This window comes from Emys orbicularis, chromosome 2, assembly GCF_028017835.1.
Source record: "Emys orbicularis isolate rEmyOrb1 chromosome 2, rEmyOrb1.hap1, whole genome shotgun sequence".
Taxonomy (NCBI): Eukaryota; Metazoa; Chordata; order Testudines; family Emydidae; genus Emys; species Emys orbicularis.
In genome coordinates, this window is record NC_088684.1 from 184,022,589 (window position 1) to 184,038,571 (window position 15,983).

General features: G+C 43.1%; 1 protein-coding gene across 1 annotated transcript in view; it reads left to right on the forward strand.

The window, feature by feature from the left end:
* The first annotated feature begins 1,676 nt into the window (after positions 1–1,676).
* The window catches only part of TMEM245 (transmembrane protein 245), a 127,290-nt gene continuing 112,983 nt past the window's right edge, over positions 1,677–15,983 (forward strand). Inside the window, exons 1-2 of the mRNA XM_065399749.1 lie at positions 1,677–2,339; positions 15,113–15,230. Of these exons, the coding sequence (XP_065255821.1) occupies positions 1,677–2,339; positions 15,113–15,230 (781 nt within the window). The remainder of the gene's footprint in view (positions 2,340–15,112; positions 15,231–15,983) is intronic.

Here is a 15,983-nt window from a genome sequence, read left to right on the forward strand (position 1 = left end):
AATACATAATAAATACGGCCGGGCGGGGGGGTGAGAGCCTAGGGCTGGGGTGGGGGGCAGCCAAAAATGTTTTTGCTTGGGGCGGCAAAAAACCTAGAGCTGGCCTGATCATGTAACTTTCATGGCTGTAGTACCTATGGCTTTGGCACCTGATGGGGCTGAAGCACTGTGGGATTTTGTTGGGACTAACTTAATTAGTGCAGGTGCACCACCTAGGAATCAAAGGGTTTGAACAGAAGTGGTGTGGACAGCAGCCTTATAAGACTTACTCAGAGTTAATGTACTTGCAAAGATACTGTACTTGGAACACTTGTGAAACATTACAAATGCTTTTGTGTGTAGACAGAAAGGCCTGGGCTACACCAAGGATATTAAACCAGTTACAGTATCTAGACTCTTTGTAGAATACTTTTTGTCCACACACAATAACACTCCAAATTGTTTGCAAATGGTATAATAAACAAGTAGAACAAACTACTTTTTATCAGGCTAAATACACAGTGAATACTTAATTAGTTCAATCCAAACTAGTGTAGTGCCAGAATGGATACAGACAAGAGGAAATGCAGGCTAGTCCATCCCCTACTGTCTCCCAGTGTTTGAGTGGCTATATGAAATTCCCCAAAAGGGACAGCTTCTGGAAACGTACCCAGGAATTGTGGGAATGCAATCAATATGTGTTAGGACTGTGCTACTAGGGTAGATGTGGAACAAAACTTAAATCACATCAGTTAGTGTGGATACACTGAACTGTTTCTGCTTCAACCAATTTAATTACAGATGATTCAGGACCTAAAAATTCTAGTTGAGTCTTCCTGAATAAACAGGACCTGTACCTTTTACAGGGCTGCCCTGGGAGGGGGGGGGTGGTGGCAAGTGGGGCAATTTGCCCCAGGCCCCGGGCCCCACAGGGGCCCCCACGAGAATATAGTATTCTATAGTATCACAACTTTTTTTATGGAAGGGGCCCCCGAAATTGCTTTGCCCCAGAACCCCTGAATCCTCTGGGCAGCTGGGATTCAGGGGGCCTGGGGCAAAGCAATTTTGGGGGCCCTTCCATAAAAAAAAGTTGCAATACTATAGAATACTATATTCTCGTGGGGGCCCCTGCGGGGCAAATTGCCCCACTTGCCCCCCCTGGGCGGCCCTGCTGAATCCTCTGGGCGGCCCTGACCTTTTATATGTGTATACAGAAATAAAAGACTCTTAACGCCTCACCCCACTTTTCCAGCCGCATTTAATAATAAAGGAGCAAAAATTTCACCCATGCCCAGTTGCTCACCTTTAAATCCATGTGAGAGAACCTATGCGCTGGGTTGTAAACGCACAAGAAACTACATGTCCCACCATCCCCTGCTTCACCAATCACCGCCGCTAGGAAAGCACTACCGTCAGGCTCCCCCCGAGCGCGTGCATTTCCCAGCTTCCTCTGCACTCCCTCGTCTAACGAACTTACGCTCCCAGCATCACAATCGCCTGGGGAAGGGGGAGAAAGAGAGACTACATTTCCCAGAATCCTCTTCGAGCCAGTCTTCTGTGGGGTGGAAAGGACAGATAGACTACATTTCCCAGCATCCCCGGCGGCTCATATAGCGTGCAGCGGCGGCTGTGCCTATGCCGCTCTCCTCTGGTGGTAGCGGCGGTTAACGGCGTGTAGGGGGCGTGAGGCGGGAGCTATGGCTGACAGCGGAGGCTCCGCGGCGAGTCCCCGCGTCCCGTCTCCTCCCGGCTCCCCGCTGCAGGGACGAAGGCGGACGGGCTCCTCCTCGGCTCCCGGTGCGGGCAGCAGCAGCCAGTCTCCGGCGCGGAGCGCTGCGGGTCCCCCCGGGGCGGCGGGGGGTGCGGCGCCGCGGCTGCTGCTGTTGCCGCCGGCGGCGGTGTCGTCTCTGCCGCGGCTGGACAAGCCCATCAAACAGGCCTTCTACAACACCGGGGCGCTGCTCTTCGCCGGGCTGTGCTGCGGCGCCGCCGTGCTGGTCTACTTCATCCTGGAGGCCTTCCTGCGGCCGCTGCTCTGGGCCGTGCTCTGCGGCACCTTCCTGCACCCCTTCAAGAGCTCGCTCACCGCGCTGGGCCGCCGCTGGCTCGGCCGCCTGCACCGCTCCCGCACCCCGGTGCTGCTGGCCGCCCTGCTGCTGCCCATCTGCTTCGCCAACTACGGCGCCGAGGCGCTGGGCGAGCAGGTGCTGCGCAGGCGGCGCCTCCTGCTGCTGCTGGGCGCTGGCGGCCCCCTGCTCTACGGACTCTATTGCCTCGGCAGCTCCCTGGGAGTCCAGGTGCTGCTGGCCCAGACCGGACTCTTCATCTGCCGGGGGCTCGACTTCTTCAGCAGCCTGTGGGTGAGTCTGGGGGCTAGGGTGGGCTCGGCCTCGCCTCTGTCACCATGGGGATCGCGGAGAGGCGCGGTCTGCGCCGAGCATCACCCAGGTGGCTCAACATCTCTCCCCTGCCCAGCCCCGGCGCTCCCATGTATGGGTTTTAGAGGGCTTGGTGCCAGTCTCCTCCTCCTCCTCAGCAACCCTGTCGCAGGGAGAGGCTGTAACACCTTTCAGTGGGCTTGATAAGCAGGGTGGGATCCACAACAGTGAAATCCGTGGGAGTTAAGCATGGAAGTCTCTTGGTAGGATTCACAGTAGGAGTCAGGTGCCTAAATAAATACTATTGATTTTTATCGGGGAGTTAGGAGTCTAAACACTTATGGATTCCCAGATGTAAAGCTCAAACCTGGAATGATTGAAAGGGGACCAGAACCAGCCTCAATATGAAATCACTGTTGGTATTGCTTGGAAAGGCATGGGGAAGGCTAGCATCACTTCCACTTCACCTGTCTCTGCACTAGAAACTTTTTCTGATCAATATACTCTAGTGGTGTGGTTTTGTTTTTGCAATATTTTTGTATTGGCAAAAGCCCTAGTCTAGATACAATAATAACAAAAATGTGCTTTTGCCAGTTTATTTTGCTCACTGAATTGATGGTATAAGCTATAGCTAGGGTCCTACTAAATTCACAGTCCATTTTGGTCAATTTCATAGTCATAGGACTTTAAAAATTGTAAATTTCATGATTTCAGCTATTTAAATCTGAAATTTCACTGTGTTGTAATTGTAGGGTTGCTGACATAAAAAGGAGTTGTGGGGAGGTGTCACAAAGTTATTGTAGGGGGGCTTGTAGTACTACGACCCTTATCTCTGTGCCGCTGCTGGCGGCGGTGCTGCCTTCAGAGCTGGACAGCTCGAGAGTGGCGGCTGCTGGCTGGGAGCCCAGCTCGGAAGGCAGAGCCGCCGCCAGTAGCAACGCAGAAGTAAAGATGGCAAGGTATGGTATTGTCACCCTTACTTCTGCGCTGCTGCTGGCAGGGTGATGCCTTCAGAGCTGGGTACCCAGCCACCAGCTGCCGCTCTCTGGCCACCCAGCTCTGAAGGCAGAGCAGAAGTAAGGGTGGCAATACTGTGACCTCCTAAAATAACTGTGACCTCCCTACATCTCCCTTTTGTGTCAGGACCCCCAATTTGAGAAACGCTTGTCTCACCCATGAAATCTGTATAGTATAGGGTAAAAACACACAAGACAAGATTTCACGGTCCATGACACATTTTTCATGGCCATGAATTTGGTATGGCCCTAGCTAAGTGGCATCTACATTAGGATGGTTTGTTGATAGAGACCTACCTTAAACATCACAGGAATACCATGTTGCGCAGCCACTGTTAACCACACTTCTAGCTACCTGGATGCTAGATGGGAATTGTGGTAGGGGGTAGTGGGATACTTAAGGGACAGCATGGTGCTTTTAATAAAAATCATATTGCCCTACAAAGAATATGCCTTATTGACAGAAATCTTTAATTTATGTGGTGGTTTCCATCTTAGAGAATCTGCAGGCCCTTCCCAAAAGCTCTTCCCAATATGTGTGCACAGCTTTTACTCTAGGATGTTGCAGAGTATGCTGCACAACACTGGCAGGAAAAGGCAATTTTAGGGACACTGAAGTAAACTTTACTGCTACACAGAATGCCATGGAATCTCTTGTGCTCATCTAGAGCGGATATGACTTTTGAAAGTCTCAGTCAGAGCAAATGCATTAAATGTCTCTAAATGTTATACTTGAGGTTCAAGAGTGTGCTATTTAACAGTTTATATAAGATTGAACCTCAGCATTTGTTGCATAGGTGCTGGAACTGGGGGTGTGGGCTTGAAGTGGTTTCCATCATATACATGGTTTACAGTTTGGTTCAATGGCTCTCAGTACCCCCACTATACAAATTGTCCAGCACCCCTGATTTGTTGCAATAGCACATGTGCTATGTCCCAGTATTTTAGCCATATACCAATTTCAATTATTACTTTCTGCTTAGTTATTCTTCCAATTCTAAACTGTTGCACAAAGATGCTCTGTAATCTTAAATAGCTGCTCTGTTCTACTCCAGTCTATTTTTACCACCGAGACAAGTTAGGTGAGGTAATATCTTTTACTGGTGAAAGAGACAAAACTTTTGCGCTACAGAGAGCTTTTTTTTTTTTTTAAGGTTTGGTATTTTTACTAGCCTTGATTGGAAGAGGTGATCCCACTGTCTCTGTTTTTTTGTAATTTATATCAAAGGTGCTTAGAATATTAATAGGCACCCTTTTTTACTATTTTAAATATAAATTTATATAGGTGTCCCAATCCTGCAAACACTTAAGCATGTATGTAACTTTACTCACATGAATGAAGTTACATGCATCTTTATGATCTGTCAGTCTGTAAAGTGCCTTGGGGTGAAAGGCACTGTAAATATAAGGTGGTATTAGTTATTACAAAATATTTTGTACTGTCAATCCAAAGAGTTAGGAAGTAGGCCATTTCTTTTGTGCATTCATGTTTTGAGGGAAATCTAGACCCTGGTCCTTAATCTGTGTGGGTGTTGTCCCCTTAGATTCAATGGAGTTCTGAGAAGGGATTATTGCAAACCAGGCCCATACAGCTGAATTTTGTTTTAGGGAGTTGAAGGTATTCATACACTCATTTTTTCCCCTTTTTGTGGGGAATGTTGTGTTTAGATATAGAAAACATATAGAGTAATGATCTCTTCTCTTGCCTTTAACTTTTTTGTTAGTAAATATAATCCATGAGTTTGTTACAAATCTATAGGCCTCTGTAATAGGAACCTAGAATTTGCCATACTAGGAAAAAAGTGATTCATCAGTCCAGTATTCTGCCTCTTTCATTGACTGAAACTGGAAGCTTCAGAGGAATGACACCCATAGTTCTCTTCTCCTCCACCTGCCTTTCTCCATTCACACCTACCCAATTATTTATTGTTTCATATAGATAGTTATTCTTCCTAACCTCAGGCTGATCAGGGCATGAACTTAAGTAGCACTTGTAACCATGTTTGCTAAACTGTTTTAACAAGTATTAGTGGGAGGGGGAAGATCAGAAATCTTAAGAAGCTTTTCCCTGAAATTTTCTAGGTTTGGCCTCTGGTTGTGGGTGAATTGCTTTGTTTGAGCAAAAATAGTTCATTATTGAATGAAAGGAGTTAAAATACTTTTTGCTGTAATTAAAGACTTGTTTTAAACAGCTGAAGCATCTTAGAAACATGAGGTAGAAAGTTGAAATTTGGGACAGTCTCTCTAAGTTCAGTATTTTACTGTCAGAGTCCTAGTGAAAATAGGTTGTGATTTGGCTAAATTACAGTTAGGGCACTCGTGTATAATTACATTATACAACCATGAAAATGACTATGCACTTCAGAAACTAATCTTTCATTTTAAAGCTGAAATTTGGATGAAAAATGCTTCACACTGTCCCCATGTTTGAATGAAATTATTTTACCTACATTTGAAACTAAATACACTTTAGGCACTTCTTTGAGCTTTCATGCACATTAACTTCTGTGTTTTAAATGTAAAATGAGCATTTGCAGTAAACCAAGGGAAAGACCCTGCTTAATTCAATGAGGAATCTGAAGGTGCATGCAAGCCCCATTTCATTTTTGATCAACTTAAGTTGCTCAAGATAAGAACATTGAGGTTGTAAATATGGTGCTGTGAAAACTCAGGAAAAAGCAAAGTTAAGTTGGTAAACTTCTCAACTTGCCAACTCCATTTCTTTTTAGCCAGTCTTCTTTTTCCCTTTTACCCCAGCTCAAGGAACTGAGATCTGTTTATAATGTCTTGATTTCCTTTCCTTCAGTCTGGCCTCCATCCTCTTCATTCCATTGAAATTTCTCTTGTACAAATCACTTATCTTTAAGTCTAAATATTAATCATGATATTAAGTCTACTTTTTCAGTCTGCTGATTTGTACAGCATATTTTCCATATCTTGAGACCGAGGTTTAAACTTCTATCACGTTTTACTTTGTACTTCCGTTTTGCAGCCCTTCTCCTATTCAGCTCTGGCTCAGTGCTGTCATGCCACTAGCTCCTGAGCCTGCAACCCAGTCTGTCTCCCCCCACTAGCCCTTCTGAACCCCAGCCTCTGACCCCCCCCCCCAGCAGCCCTGTGTGCCCCACTCTGTCTTAATCTAGCTCTGCGGGCATAGTGCTGTGATGAATGCTGCTGACTGTTCTGATGCTAGCACGGCCTCTGGTGGGTGACAAGCAGAATTGCAGCACTTCTTGGGCAAAATGTATTTTCTGCAGGGGGGAAATAATTCTGCGATGGACATGAACTCTGCGTATGCGCAGTGGTGTTAGAATTCCCCCAGGAGTAAATATAAAAACAACTGAAAGCAAGGACTTGAACTTGAAGTCACAGCTTTTTGCTGACATTGCCTTCAGTCAGCAATTTGCAGAGATAATTGGAGCACCTTGTGCTGAATACACTTCCTCCGACAGATTTAAACTCTGTTTCATTACTAGATGGTGCAACTAACAGAATTTGCACTAACATAAATGCAAAACAATTGGTGAAACAGGAGATGTGACCCCCATAATGGGTACTTAAAGTATCAGTGTAGGGCAGGTGGAAATGGATTTTTCCATTTCTTCCAAGAAAACTACAGAACGTTGTGATCAAGTTGCTGAAGGTGTTATCAAAGAACGCAGAGAGAAGTATGGCAAAAGAGGTCTTTGTCATTTGTTCAGACAATGAAGATAAATGGGGTGTTATGGGTTGGGCCCCCTTTTGGGGTGCCACCGGATGTGCTGGGGTCCCACTGAGCCGGCTGTCCTACCAGCCTGGGTTTCCCTTACTACTCCATGCTGTGACAGGCTCTCAAGCCTCTTTCCAGCGCACACACAGGCAGGGACACGCTCCGCTCCAGAATCTGAGTCTACGATTAGCTCTCTGTGGGACGGCTCAGCTAGGGGAATGCCCAGCTCTTCTGTACACACACCCTCTGGAGTGGAAACCCAAAATAATATTGTCTTACGCTGTATAGAGATCTAGATAGCGTAAGGTCATAAAAATCGCCCCTTCCCTCTATGTGGAAGGAGATATGCACAGCTCTTCTCTTCTTCCCCCCCCCCCCCCAGTTATGAATTGCACAAACTGGGTTTTGGTATAAACAAGAAATAAGTTTAACTACAAAAGGTAAATTTTAAGCGATTATAAGGTATAGCAGAGAGAACAAAGCAGATTTCTGAGCAAAACACACAAACTAAGCTTAATACACTAAAGAAACAGATTACCAATAGTAATTTCTCACCTTAAGTGTTGTTTTAGGCAGGCTGCAGAGTTTCTGAAGCTCAGAGTTCCAGTTATTTCTCTTTACCGGCTAGACCCCTGTCTCAGCCTGGACTCAGCCCTTGCTTTTCCCTAGCTTAGTTCCTTTGTCTCTTCAGGTGCTTTCAGTAGTCTTCCTTCTGGGGGAGGCCATGGAGAAGAGCCCTGATTGACTCACTTCCCAGCCTTAAATAGTATTTACATAAGGCGGGAATCCTTTGTTTCCAGTGGAAAAATACCAGCAGTGTCCAAGGTGGTACTTCATACTAGGTGACATTATCATATGACCTTGCAGTGTTAAAGCCACTATGAGACCAGGCTTATTTGTAATGTCCACAGGAAGTCTAGGAAGATGAGAGATCAGCATCTTCAAAGACTTATTCTATTGTCTATCGTAATGGCCCATTCAAGCTGATTGCCTACTCTCTGGTGAACGTTCCCTAGGTACATACACAATTGTAATTGTTACATAGTCAATATTCCTAACTTCAGATACAGAATTGACACATGCATACAAATTTGATAATCACATTCAGCAAATCATAGCCTTTCCAATGATGCCTCATATGACCCATCTCCCATAAAACTTCTTAGTTATGTCATATTCATATTACAACAATATTTTTATGAAGAATATGGGATGCAGTGTCACATGGGGAAGAAAGAAAACTCGTCTGTTGGAACCATCCTAAAATTCTGAAACACAAGCATTCAGCTCACTATTTAAACCTCACTGAGAAAGAAGTAACACATGACATCCTAAAGTAGGATGGAAGTTTAGTCTTCTGCAATTACCATCAAGTTGGTTGATAGAAAAAAAGAGGCTTGAGGATTCATCTTCCCAATGAAACTGAGTGGAAAAACTCAAGAAAATTCTGTTACATGCAACTACCACAATAATTTATAGTGAGTATGAGTAGATCAAAATATAGCATGGATTTCACACAAAGGTCTCTACATAACACACCAAACTTTTTTTTTTTTTAAATTAAATAGGATGTCAGAGGGACTGCTGTTGCAGTCTAAATGAAAACTGGTTTGATATAATTAACAAAGGAACTACCAAAGAACAAAACCAAAAAACAATTTAGAGAAGCTATTAATTTTATCCATTATTTAACCAACTTGACTGATTCCAGATATGAAGGTGATAAATGGAGCTCAGGAGTAAAATATTTAAAAGTGCTTTAGTCTAATTTTCAGAAGAGATTTAGGCACTTAAGAGCCTGAAGTCTCATTGAAGGTCAGTGGGATTTGGGCTTCAAAGTCATTTAGATACTTTTTAATCCCAGAACAGGAAATAGAGACTGAAACTTGGCTGCTAGTATGTGACTGATACTTCTCTTCCAGTATTTAAAACTGAAGATCCAGATTTCCTCTCAAAATCTGTCTGAAGCAAATTGTCACAGTGAGTTGCATCAAAATGGTAGAAAGATAATTACGGAAGACAGGGCAGTTTAAATTTAAAAAACTGACAGTTCCTAAGACTTGCCCTCCTGTCCAGTTGTCACAATCAACTGATGCCGTGTTTTTAACAAACAGACTTGCTTGTCCAAAATTTCCTTGAGTAGGTATTCAAGTTTATTAAAGGAAAAAAAGCAAGCTCAAGTGATAAGCATATTGGTGTCAATGGTGATAGAGCTTAGTAGACTTTGCTAGCTGGTAGACTGGGGATTTGATTATTGTATTTTTGTGTCTTTTTTTTTTTTTTAATTTACAGAATTAAACTTTTCATTTTGAACAATAAATATACTTGGTTATGTCTGAACAATAAATGTGTTCATGAAGTGAGGCCCCTGGCATGTATTCCATTTAATAAAACCTGTTTTTAGGCCATGTTAGGGATGAGGACTTATTCTCCTTCCTTTGCCCAGGAAATTCTTTAGCTGTTTTCCCTCAACCTGGTACAGTCTTGTTAATTAGAGTATGCATGTGTGCCCCAGGATCTGAAATGTACATGTATATAGATTGACCCAGTTATATCTACATACCTTTGTCAATCAGGCCCCGACATTAATAGACATTATAATCTAGGATAATTTGTTTAAAGTAGACTTCAGAAGTCCACTTGAGGGATGTGAATAGTGAGGAATTTGTGTCCATGCTAGGATTGGAACAATAATCTTAGTTGGAAATAGAATTTTCACAAAAGCACGTATTGATGATCTTTCTCTTCTAAGTCTGTCCCTTATCACCCTCCCACCAAACTATAATCTCCAAACTGTTTAATGGAGATGATCATACAGATTACTGGTGTATAGTAACTAATGTGCAGCAGTCACTAATGTTCTCACTGAAATCCATGGAAAGCCATTCAACAATATAGCATGTATATTTTAGAAATGATGGACATTATTTTCAAGTTATGATTTGATTCTCATCATCCAGAACCAGCCCACATTAAGTTTCAAGTAATTTGTTTAGTCAGCAGAATTTTCAGCAATATTAACAACTTCTAAAGTGGGTCACTCAAATTTTTAAAAAAAAATTTCTGCATCATATTTCAAATGTTGCAAATAATGTACTGCTCATTAGCAAACACCATTACCTAAATTAGCATACATTCAGTTAATCCATAATGTCACTTGAATTGAATCCCTCACACCTCTGGAGTCAACTGACAGCTGGTTTCCATGGCCTTGTGGAATGGTATAGCTTTATTTGGTTTCTGAAACAAGATTGCTGGCACCTGTTAAAACAGGAATTTCAATCTGATTGGATAGCACACAAATATGAAATGCATTCAGTTAATGAAAAATGTATTATAACCAATTATAATCGTTAAACTTTTGGAAATGGTGATTGAACTATGCTAAATATTTAGATAACTGTCATTTTTGTTTTGTCTGAAATTATTTGAAAACTTGAAGTGTTATGATTTGGGAGCTGTATGTACTACTTGAACAGTGGAGCATATTTTACTTTAATGTTATCTCTGATATCCAAGACTATGCCTAAGGCTACGTTTTACTCACAGTGGGTATTTTTAGTAAAAGTCATGGACAGGTCATGGGCCATAAACAAAAATTCACGGGCCGTGACCTGTTCATGACTTTTAATAAAAATACCCACTATGACTAAAACTTGGGGGGGAGGGGGTGGGCGTGGGTGCTCGGGGGCAGGGGGAGTGTACAGGGGTGCTGCAGGTGCTGGGGCAGGTGACCTGGGACCCTCGCTGGGAGAGGGAGGGTTGGCAGGGCTCCCTACCTGGCTCCGTGTCTCTGCAGCTCCTAGGTGGTGGGGGCAGAGGCCGGCACCAGTTGCTGCAGAAGTCCTGGAATCCGTGACCTCCGTGACAGACTCGCAGCCTTACTTATGCCCTGCTAACAATTTGCTGCTGACAAAACAAGGGCAAGAAATATTTTAATGAGAAGTTAGACCTGTATTTGAAACACTCTGCTCTTATTAACAGGTGGATTTTTTTTTTAAATGAATACTAAAAATCTGAAGATCTCTCATCAGTTTTACAAGCTGAAGAGCAAAATTGACTAGATATTGTACTAGTCAGCATCTGATACGTGGTTAAAGTCAAGGGCTAGATTGATACCTTTACTCATGGTGAGCAGTACCTTACTTCACAAGCCACTCCACTGAACTTCATTGGGGCTGCCTGTAGTGTTAGGTAATATTTAACATTAATAAAGATAATCAGTTTGGCCCTACAGATGTTAAACTACCTGAAAGTGTATGTCCAAATTTGAAGTGTGTGTGTGTGTGTGGTGTTCTGTTTAAATATAGGAAACTTAATGTTAACAGAAATTTCTATGATTATTTTCTAATTAAAAATGTGTCTTGGACTTAAACATTCATTAATGCATGAGAATGAAAAAGCAAAGCTGATTACAAAGAAATTGACTGGCTAATTTTTTTGTTGTCAAATCTGAGTAAACTACAAAAAAAGCAAAAATAGTGAAATGCCAAATAGTTTTTTAGTTTTAATAATCTGATATGTATTAACATTGGTAAAGAAATGTATACCTCTACCTCGATAGAACGCTGTCCTCAGGAGACAAAAAAATCTTACCGCGTTATAGGTGAAACCGTGTTATATTGAACTTGCTTTGATCCACCGGAGTGCACAGCCCCGCCCCACCCTGGAGCACTGCTTTACCGCGTTATATCCAAATTTGTGTTATATTGGGTGGCGTTATATCGAGGTAGAGGTGTATTTTTAAATCCTGGTCCCTCAGAAGTTAATGGGAGTTTTGCTATTGACTTCAGTAGAGCTAGGATTTCAACCACCGTATTTAAACAGGTTTCAGAGTAGCAGCCGTGTTAGTCTGTATCCGCAAAAAGAACAGGAGTACTTGTGGCACCTTAGAGACTAACAAATTTATTTGAGCATAAGCTTTCGTGGGCTACAGCCCACTTCATCGGATGCATAGAATGGAACATAGTCAGGACACACACACACACACACACACACACACAACATGAAAAGGTGGGTAGTTCCCCTACCAACTCTAAGAGGCTAATTCCTCCCACCTTTTCATGTTCTCTGTATATCTCCTGACTATATGTTCCATTCTATGCATCCGATGAAGTGGGCTGTAGCCCACGAAAGCTTATGCTCAAATAAATTTGTTAGTCTCTAAGGTGCCACAAGTACTCCTGTTCTTTTTGCATATTTAAACAATCACTTTGTTTCCTCAGGACCCTGCTTTGTTCAGGGTTAGATCAGTAGCTCCCAAACTTTTTAGAAGGAAGACCAGCCATGGTTTTTCTTTCTGTGCGACCCACTGACCACCTGAAGCAGCACCGTCCACCCAGCACCACAATCCTAATCCCACCCAGTGCAGGGGGGAGAGGGGAAGAGGTTGTCAGAGAATGAGCCCACCCACCCTGACCGTGTTGCCATATCTCCTGCCCTGCGAGGCTGGGTCTGGCTCCCCATTCAAGGCATTGTGATCTTGCTAAACTTGAATGGCCCTGTGATCTCGTGCACCAGGCCACAACACCCGGAGCAGGAAGCTGGCCCCGGCCCCAGCCCCATGGGTCAGGATCCAAAGCTGTGGGGAGAATGCAAGGCAGGCTTGGTCTCCATCCCCCTCAGGCCTCCGCTCCAGGCCAGGCCTGCAATCCATTTGGGAAACACTGTATTAGATAATGGTAACAAATAGACAGCTGAGCTTTTATTATATTCCCTCCTCAGTGACTTGACCCCTGCCTTGCTCACAACATGCTGTCCATCTTGTCCTTTGAGACCCTGATTAAATATGAAGCTTTTAAGCAAATGCTTAAATCCTAATGTTTTCAGTGGAATTTAACAACACAATTAAAGTTAAGCACATGTTTAAGTGCTTTCATAAATAATGATGCTTTTCCAGAATCTGGGCCTGAGATCAAATCTCCTCTTAACATATACATTTGAAGTGGTTTTTTGTATCTTTTCCTTCAGATTTCTTCCTTTTCTGATCCAGGTAGCTTTTAATCTCCCTTTCTTGCTCCTGCTCATATCTTCTTCTTTCCTCCTGTCCAGTGGTTCATTTTAGAGCTTAAAAGTTTGTTATTTTCTGTTTCAGTTATCCGAGAAGTAGAGCTGCAAGAGACCAAATTAAGCAGACAAAAAGAAGCCCATGTGATAGTTCTGGCCTACTACAACCTGTTAGTACAATAGGATTGAAAGAGCTTGCAAAAAAGGCTCATATTTGCTCAATGCATTCCTATTGCATTTTAAATGGGTAACAAAGTGGTACATTGACTCATAGACTTTAAGGTCAGAAGGGACCATTATGATCGTCTAGTCTGACCTGCACAACACAGGCCACAGAATCTCACCCACCCACGCCTGTAATAAATCCCTAACCTATGTCTGAGCTATTGAAGTCCTCAAATCATGGTTTAAAGACTTCAAGGTGCAGAGAATCCTCCAGCAAGTGACCCGTGCCCCATGCTGCAGAGGAAGGCGAAAACCCCCCAGGGCCTCTGCCAGTCTGCCCTGGAGGAAAATTCCTTCTCGACCCCAAATATGGCGATCAGCTAAACCCTGAGCATGTGGGCAAGACTCACCAGCCAGACACCCAGGAAAGAATTCTTTGTAGTAACTCAGATCCCACCCCATCTAACATCCCATCACAGGCCATTGGGCATATTTACTGCTAATAGTCAAATGCATGAACCATTCTCTATTAAAGGCTTACATTTAAGTTTGAATTTTGGTAATAAAACATAACTTTTTACTTTCCCTGTCAATTTTGACCATCTCCATTTTGGTAAGAAACTTCATTGTGTGCATAAAGCAGAAATGGATGGGGCTACTAACTCTTTAACTATGCATCAACATTAAAGATGATTTTACCAGGAAAATATGCAAATCTTAGTTAACAGAAGATCACATTTTTGTCTTGCTACCCAGGTGGTAGCTACTTCTGATTATTTTGGCAAAGGGAGTGGAGAATATTAAGAATGATGGGAATAGTTATTTAGAACTAGAGAGTTTCCCCTTCAAAATAAAACAAATTTAAACCATATAAGAGTTTAGACCTAAACTTTAGAAAAACTTGAAATAGGTATATAGTGGGCAACCTAATATTTGTTGGTATAGAAAGAAGAAATTTAATAGTTGCAAATATTCTGATTTAAAGATTGATCCACTTTTTTTCCAAGTGCGGCTTAACACTGTAAACCAGTGGTTCTCAAACTTTTTTTTCCCCGCGGACCACTTGAAAATTGCTGAGGGTTTCGGAGGACTACTTAATGATCTTTCCAAATGTGGTTTGTACCGTTAGCTAACTATTGTAAAGTGGTTTGGATAAAAGCGCTATATTAAAAAAAACAACAACTTAATAATAATAAACCTTTTTTTGTTCTACAAATAAAAGCACACAACTCGTACTTTAAGATCAGTAGTCTTACCTTTTTAATGCAATGGATGTGCCCTCTCTCCCCTGCCACAGCAGCCCCCGAGCTGGGGCTGGAAAGCGGGGAGTCTCTCCCCTGCCACAGCAGCCACAGAGTTGAGGCTGGGAAAGAGGGTCATCTCTCCCCGGCAGCTGCCGCCCTGGAGCTGGGGAAAGTCACCTCTTTCTCTGGCTGCTGCAGCCCTGCACATCCCAAATCTCTCCCCACCCCCTCTTCTCAACCCACAGTCCCTTCCCACCTACCCCCTATTTTCCCCCAAGGCCACCACCTCACCTTACATGTGCATCTTCTCCAGGGTCCAGGCACCTAATTAGTGGAGCCACGGCTGCATAGCTCCACTAATTAGGTGGATGGCCCTTCATTCTCTTGTGTGCGGCCGCCCAGGCTTGCAACTTGGAGCTATCCGCAGACCACCTGAATGGAGCTCGCGGCCCATTGGTGGTCCATGGACCACAGTTTGAGAACCTCTGGGATAGACAACTCTCGAAGGTGCAGGAGTTTATATAAAAAACCCAAACTGTTGATTAATATGGATCTGTATATATTGATGTATGTGTAGTACATATGTATGCCAATAAGTATCTTCTTATTTTAAAGATATGGACCTTGGTTGTCGGTTATCTGTTGACCATTTCATTCAAGTGGAATGCAAGCACTGAGCGTTACTTAAGAGCAATCTCCATTCCTGTCTGGATAATACTGCTCTTCCACTTAGGTGGGTAACACATCATTGTGTTTATGTATAAAATGTAATTCGGAAGCTTAACAAAGAACAACCTTGGGCTAAATTCTCAACTGAGATCCAGCCCCTTTGCCCTCCTCAGGTGGCGCAAAGGATCCAGATTCTTACTGCAAATAGCCAGCAGAGAATTTCTCTTGGTGCAGGAGAACTCATCGCTGGTGTAAAGTTTGCAGGAGGTAGCTTTTGTGCTACTATCCCCCTGGAGTAATGAACAGGGAGGGGATATGGAGGAACTCTGTAGCACTGCCTGCCTTTTTTTCACTGGTGTAAGTTAGAGCAGCTGCTCTAAATGCTGGCGGGGGCCAGGTGCTGATTGGCCCTTAGAATCAAGGATCAGAACCAGCTCCTTGACAGAGCTGGCCACAGGAGAGAATTTGGTCCCCCATCTGTAACTTTTTACACTTTTTTTTTTTTTTGGTTGTTATTGAGAGAATCTTAGTAACAAAGATTAAAGATCTAAAAGGCAGAATTAACATGAAAATAAACTCTTCCTCCTACAGCCAGTCCGAGCATATTGATAATATCAAGGATGTTTAATTTTTTTTTTACTAAGATTGTGTTCTATTTCTGCCTTTCTAATAGCATAACTGTATGGGCTCACTAGCCATTACAGTAGCTAATTAATACATTAATAATAAGCTAATATCCTTAAAAGAGCTCATAGCTCACTCCTTCATGTCTTACTGAGGCAGCATCTCTTTTGCATTGTTGCACAAATTTGCCCAT